General features: G+C 46.6%; 1 protein-coding gene across 1 annotated transcript in view; it reads right to left on the minus strand.

Moving 5' to 3' along the window:
- The window catches only part of CCND1 (cyclin D1), a 13,389-nt gene that overhangs the window by 3,430 nt on the left and 2,794 nt on the right, over positions 1 to 7,165 (minus strand). The window contains exons 3-4 of the mRNA XM_008632685.2: positions 6,958 to 7,117; positions 1,782 to 1,930 (exon numbers count right to left, since the gene is read on the minus strand). Coding sequence (XP_008630907.1) covers positions 1,782 to 1,930; positions 6,958 to 7,117 — 309 coding nt within the window. The remainder of the gene's footprint in view (positions 1 to 1,781; positions 1,931 to 6,957; positions 7,118 to 7,165) is intronic.

Below are 7,165 nucleotides of genomic sequence, written 5' to 3' on the forward strand. Positions count from 1 at the left end.
AGGAATGGCATTTGATACCACAGATTACACAGACAGGTATTTTGGGAAAGTCTCCCTGCAGGGGAGTCCTGCTCCTCTGTATGCAACCAAGCAGATTCCTCTCTCAGAACAATTGCAGTGGAAGTTGCTGTTGCCTTACTCCACCCCCAACACAACAGTATACCTGTGCACACACAGAACTTTATGATGCTCATTTTCTGTAGCAATCCATACAAAATCCTTACTTCTCCCTAACACATGAATATATTTAGCACTGGAAGCTGGAGGGGAGTTACTCCCTTTTCAAGCTGTTAACCAAGCTCAGATCAAACAGACTGTGGCCTTGCAGTGACTGTGGACAATTAAAATGAAATAATCAAAAATCCTCTTTTCTTGCTAAAGCAATTTTGTTTTCTTTTAAAGAGCTCTGTCATCAAGTAAGTCAAGTCACACAAGGACAGGCCGTTGTTCTGCACGATGTGAGGGAATCCACTTCAATGCCCAGTATCAGGAATGGTTCAATCATTGTTTGAATCAAGATGCTGCCTGAACAGATAGCAAGCATTTTCCCTCAGTACCTGCTTCAAACATCTCGCCCTGGATGGTGGCCAACCACAGGCTGGAATCATCTGCATTGCTCACAAACTGACTAAAAGCATCACACGTGCTTTCCAAAGTGAGCAGCCCATTATGTCAGCTTTTCTTGCAGTATTTAGCATTTCAGGTTCTTAGAGTATTTAACACTTCAGCACTGTATTACCTCAGCTGCAGTGATAGAAGTGGCAAAAATGACATGCTCACTGTTCAGGTGATCAAAATAACAAGCTGAGGAATCGCTCAATCCTGTCAACAAAGCCCAATTACACAAAGCCAGTTTTGCAGTGGCTGGACTGGGACAGTTTTCTATGCATTTAAATTACTAACACGTAAAATAATTTAACAGCATCTCCAAGATTCTGCCCCTAACCACTGAGTTGTCTCTATTTGACTCATTGTCCAGCGCTTGGAGACCTCACAAGAACCTTTTTAAAGCATCTATTTATTGGTCTTCCACATTGTTACGAAACAAAGCTCAACTCTGCCCCAACTTCACACACCATTATGACATGGATCATTGACTTTAGGTCTTCCTTGTAGGCTCCCTTCCTGGCCCATTCACTCATGAAAGGTTTATTGCTCACTAGTTACTGATGTGCATCTCCTGGAAGCTGCAGGGCAAAATGAAGAGTCCTGTGAGGACCATCTACCTTGTCACAAAGTCGTGGGACAAGCATTTGTTCCAAAAAGGAATTCAACACCAGCTGCTGTGCAGGTCTAGCACGTAATAAACCAAATTAGATCATTAGAACTCTTTTAAGAAGGGCTTTTTCACACCACTTGGCACAATAAAAGGCCTCAAGAATGGTCAGAGATAAGGTCAGAGATACCACAAGGTCTCAGTAACTGTTTCCTGGTCTTGCTCCCCAAGTTTTGTTATACAGAGGCTCCTGTTTTATTTACCCCCCAGCCAAACACAGCCTCTGCCACCTCCTAAGTCAGTGCAGGGCTTCCTTCTCTCCCAAACACCAGAGCCGGATGTGCCATTCCCATCCGGGAACTGCAGCAGCGTCACCACAGAGTATCGGTGGGCATCATGACAGCCAAGCAAGCAGGCTGAGCACAGGAGAGCACATTGAGAACCCCCACTCTGAGGCTTGACCTTTCCCAAGATTTACTGTCAGATTAGCTCCCGTGCAGCAAGCAGGCATTCATTCTTAAAAACCCTTAACGCAGGAGATCAACCGAGAGGAAGAGTCACTTACCGGATCACATTTGATAACTTGTGATAGGAAATGTGTGAGGCATTGATAGGAGAGGAAAGTGTTAGTGTTCCCCAGATGCAGGCCTTGCACAGCTGCTACCACGCTGCCAGCTGCGATCATGGAGGGTGGGTTTGAAATAAATTTAATATCTGTATGAAGAAAGGAGAGAAAAAAAAAAAAGAAAAAAAAAAAAAAGACTGAAATGATTGCTTTAGGAGAAGCCTGTCCATACACATACACTCTTCCTACCAGCGTGGCTTTCAGCTGCCAACTATTGCATCCGAAAAGGCAGGGAAAATGGTGAGCAGAAAGGTGCCTCCTGCTCTAAAACTGCTACAGGTCCAAACCTGCAAACACTTATCCACATGAGCAACTGCTCTGCAGAGAGTGGCCCTTGCTAGCACTGAGCCTGGGACGCCATTCATCACTTCGAGGTACTTTCATCATAAGCAGGGCCCCCATTCTTCCAGCGTTAAAATACTCTGCTCCTGTGAATAATGCCACGGGGGTCAATGGCACTGCACATCTGAGAAAACCTGTTCCCATCCTGCAGTGTTCTGCATGGTCAGATCCAAGGTGCACTCTAACAACGAGTCCTGGGGCCCTTTAGAGCAGAAACCTTTGCTCTGACACTCAAAGGAATATTGCTTTAATGAACAACAACATCAACAAAAAGAAAGAAAAGAGAAAGACAGCTTAACCCTGTCAGGAGGCAGATAATCCATATTTAAATTAAGGTTTCATCTTAAAAATGCTTTGTCTCAACCTGGTCTCTTGTCAGTGGCTGCCATCCATCCTGGCAACAGGGATTTAATGTAAATGTGGCATAACTAAGTGACGGGGGTCCCAAGAATTGGCGGACAATCAGTTACATTCTGATGTGACACCATGCTGACAAGAGGCTGGGCCCCCTTCCAGACTGCATTGCTGTAGGTCTCTCCACAAAGCCACTCCCAGGATCCCTTAAGGGGCTATCTCTGCCATTTAGCATGTTTTCCCTTTGGGTTTATTTGGTCTGGTTTGAGTTTTTCTAGTATTTTTCAATAATAACAGTCCACATTTTAAGGGTAAGATTCCTTCTGCTGAACAGGAATGCATTTGATCCGTGGCAGTGAACACCTTGGAGGAGAATCAGCAGCAAAGGAAGCAAGTGGCACAAGTGAAGGTCCAACTTGGTGAGGGAGAAAGGGAAAGGCCACAATGTACACCAAAACCTGAGATACATTCCTTCAGCTTTTATCAGAATACAGCTTCCTCTGGGTTGGAAAAATATAAACTATCTGTCAAATCCCTGAACAAAATCAAAGGAATGGACAGCTTAGAGGGCTCAGTGGAACAGTTTAAGTATTAAATCATGCATCTCCGTTATTATGATAAAATAACTTTTGTGCAAATGCTTTACCAGTGAAACTAAAGCCATCAGGACTCCGTGGAAGTCCTGGCTCTGAATCTGTTTATTCAGACACCTCTGACACTCCGCTGTGGCCCTGACCAATACCCACCTTGAAAGGGGCACTTCGCCCAGCATCCTGCGAATACCTCCAAAATTAAACTGATACATGGAAATCTGGCCAAGCTTTTAGGATGCACTGCCAGCGAAAAGGCAAGCTCGAGCTAAAGTCATCTCGTTTGTGTTAAAAATAATCATATCAAAATAAATCTGGCTGCCCCCCTTTTCCCAACCTGCCCGTTTCTGGGCAGATATAAACACACCCACCTTCTAGCAAGCCACTGTCATTCCCAAAACAAAACAAAACCAAAACAAACCAGCACTCCAGACTGCTTATTGGCACTGTACCCATTCCAAAGCCAGTCCCGAACTGAAATACTGACACAGAGCTGCAGGTGGACTTTGGAAACGGGGGATTCCGAGCATGGATCCCACCAGGATGGGGTTGCTCGGAGGGGTAGGGTGGCAGTGCCTTCCCGACACTGTTTACCGAGCTCCACAAACGGGACATGACCAAAATGTGTCACTTTAATGAGCCTGTCCTGACAGGATCACGTTTGGGATTAATATTTGCGTCCTTCCTTTAAACGGAGCAGTAAACAAGAACATGAATTCATAGTCACACCCTCATTCTTTCCAAGGTGGAAAAGTGATAATGAAGTTTAAATGACCAGTTTGTGTCTGTCCCTATAACCACTCCAGACAAGCAGCATGGACTGCCTTTTTGTTGCAACTCAACAAGGAATTATTTGTGGCAGAGGCCACTAATTTCAGCATATTAATCAGGGGGCCCCTCTCGCCTGTAATTGGATGCCCCCAAGTGAAGAGTGTGGCATCATTGTCAGCCTCCATCGCCTCATCTTGCGCTATTGAGCGCTCAGGAACAAGGGGGCTTCGGTGAGATGAATTAGACCTGACACAGCCACAATGGGGTAGGGGGCCCCATCAATTGAAGCACACATCCCCAGTAGCCTATCTGAGACTTCATCCAAAAAGAATAAACAACTTCAGCGTTGTTAAAAAGAGAGAGAGGGAGAGAGAGAGGAGGGGGAGGAGAGAGAAGAATGCCAGCCACCCTGAAGGGAGGACAAAGCAGGCATATAGGCGCTGCAGCGCTTTAAAAAAAATTCCTAACAAGGCGAGTCACCCCTTTTCCTTTTTAAATGGAGCAGCAATTCCATCCGTCTGGAGAGCTGGGGGCTATGAATGAAAATCTTTTCATTGAGGCAAATCAAAACTGTGAACATAAATCACTTGCTGCAAGATGCAACAGGTTCCAACTGGTCACATACCTTGAGACTTCCAATTTTATAAAGGCCGGAGAATGGGAGAATTGTAACACGCTCCTTTCAAAGGGGGATCTTTCTTTCTCCTTTGGAGAGGACCAAAGCAACAACAATAATAATAGCAATAATAATAATAATAATAAAAATAATAATAATAAAAAGGAGTCTGGTATGTTTTGATAACCAGAGGAACATAATGAAATGCTGAAGCTCCAATATTTGTTGCTATTCATTGTTATGCTTGTATAGAGCTGCAGCTCTCCCTCAACACTGGTCTTAACTTGGGCCAAAAGAGGCCTGCTTCCTTTTGAGCTCTCCCTGCCTTGCTCGGCCATGCCAAAGCCCCATTCATTAAGCTCAATTATGTGTTAACTTCAAACAACCCCTGGTAATTTTTCTTTTTTTTTTCTTTTTTTCTTTTTTTTCTTTTTCACTTTTTCTCCAAAACCTACCACAGCACAAAGGCATCCTTTGGTGAAAATGGATTTTGCAAAACCAAACCAAATCAAACAAACCCACTTCTACTAGCCAGACAACCGGAGAGAGAGCTTAGGAGGAATTCCCCTCAACTTCACCTTGCAGCGTAACCTTCTCTTTCTGGAGCAAACACATACACACGCATCTACAAACACTTCCACAGCCTTCACCTCGGTGAGCCAACTGGCCAAGGGTTTGTTTTCTAAGCAAGCATTATTATTTTGCAGTCACTTCTTAGGAGAACCTCCTTTACAGAAGAGGACACAGGCAAAATATAGACTGCACTTGCCCCTGAGGCCACTTAAGCGAGCTGTCAGTGTTTCCAGTGGACTTTGGATCAGGCCCCACAGCATCCAGGCAGCACAAGGCATTTGCAGTCCGTCTAGGTTCGTTTTGGCAAGGGGAAATGCAGCACAACCCAGCAACAGCAAAGCAAAGTCCAGATGCTGCTTAGGCCACATGTGATCTTCACTAGCCAACAAAGAAGTCATGAGAAATGCAAAAGGTAGAGAAACCCCTGGCATCCAAAAATAACAATAAAAACACAGAGCCCAGTGGCAGCCTTCCTGAGTGCTCCTTCCCCAGGCAATATTCCCAGCTTCAGTAGGGAGCTGAAGAGGGCCCCAACTCTGGTGAGCTCAGCGCTGGCTTTTTTAAAAGCTAAGTAAAACTCCCAGAACATGGTTCTCATTTACTGATCCATTCTCCAGCTGTGGTGTGTAGCAGTGTTAAATAAAGGCTCTGGATGTGCTTCCTAAAAGAAACATAACAACACCGCCAGTAGATCAAAGTACTGGACTCTTAGCAAGTCTCCAACCTTTGAACTACTCTTGTTTTCATCCCTGTCATTGCCAACACAACAACCTAGGTTAAACATCCCCACATCCAAAGGGGAGCCCGGGTGGCCATTCATTTTAGCTTCAAACTTAGCAAATCATGCCTCCAGAGTTTAGCAGCCTCTTATCTGGTAGAACCTGGCACGGAGGGACACACTGGACTCTCCCAAAATGTTGCTGCCGGTGGTTTGAAGGTTGTGGCACTCCCAACACAGAGCATTACTCCAGGCAACCTCGCCTACGAGCTGCCCCTTACGCTGATGCTAGGCCCAAGCTGAAGAGCAATGCCAGTGTTTATAAACTTCTCTTTTAAGGCTTGGTTGTTCTATCTTTAGGCCTTGCAGCGGGGCCGGTTCCACGAAATAATTTTTTTTTTCCCCTTCTGAGCGCCTGCCATCTTCCTTCAACCTTTCTATACCAAATCCAACCTCCGGAAAACAAGCTACACGGCATTAATGGGTGCCACCGGCCGCGCACGTCCCACCGAGCCTTTGGAGTGTGGATACCACGGCACTTTGGAGGCCAGCCCTGCTCATGGCTCCAGCACAGCACGTGGTCGGGAGGGTGCAGATGGCAGCGGCTCGGTCCCGTGCCAGGAAAAGCCTCTGTGCCGCGTGGCCCTCCTCCAATCCACCAGCCACCGAGGAGGGGGGAAGAGGCAACTTGAAGAGGGAAGGTTTAAAACCCCCACGCAGAGCTATTCCCAGGGAAAATCTCCCTCCGCCTTTAAAAACTCGTCCTAAAGAATGAGTCCACACGGGGAGGGATTCCCCACACGGGCAGTAAGCCTTTTGCAGCCCCGACATAAACCCGGTGTAGGGGGGGCGAGGAAATCGTGCCACGCTGAGCTACAGAGAGCGGGGCTGGGGGGGGGAGGGGGGCCCCTCTCCCTCCCTGACAACCACACAAAACTCCGACTCAGAAGCGAAATATCTTCTGAAAAGAAAAACTTACCTCTGGCAAAGTAATCCACCTTCTGCAAACAAGGGGCAATAATCGGGGCTTAAACTACCTCCCCGCAGCTCTGCGAGCGCGCCTGAGACCAACAGCTACGGGAAGCTTTACAAGCCGGGGGGTGGGCGCGTGTCGGGGAGCAACGCGCTTTGCGCAACGTGCAGGGCTCATACCTGTAGCGCACAGAGCCACAAAAGTCTGAGCATGTTTACGGATGATCTGCTTGGTGTCCTCTGCCAGAGGCATTTTAGTAAGGAAATGTTCAATGAAATCGTGGGGGGTCATTGCAGCCAGATTCCATTTCAGCTTATTCACCAGCAGCAGCTCCATTTGCTGCAAAGAGAAGAGGGAGGGGAAGGGGGAAGGAGAGAAGAGGAAGAA

This window comes from Corvus brachyrhynchos, unplaced genomic scaffold (assembly GCF_000691975.1).
Source record: "Corvus brachyrhynchos isolate BGI_N302 unplaced genomic scaffold, ASM69197v1 scaffold315, whole genome shotgun sequence".
Taxonomy (NCBI): domain Eukaryota; kingdom Metazoa; phylum Chordata; class Aves; order Passeriformes; family Corvidae; genus Corvus; species Corvus brachyrhynchos.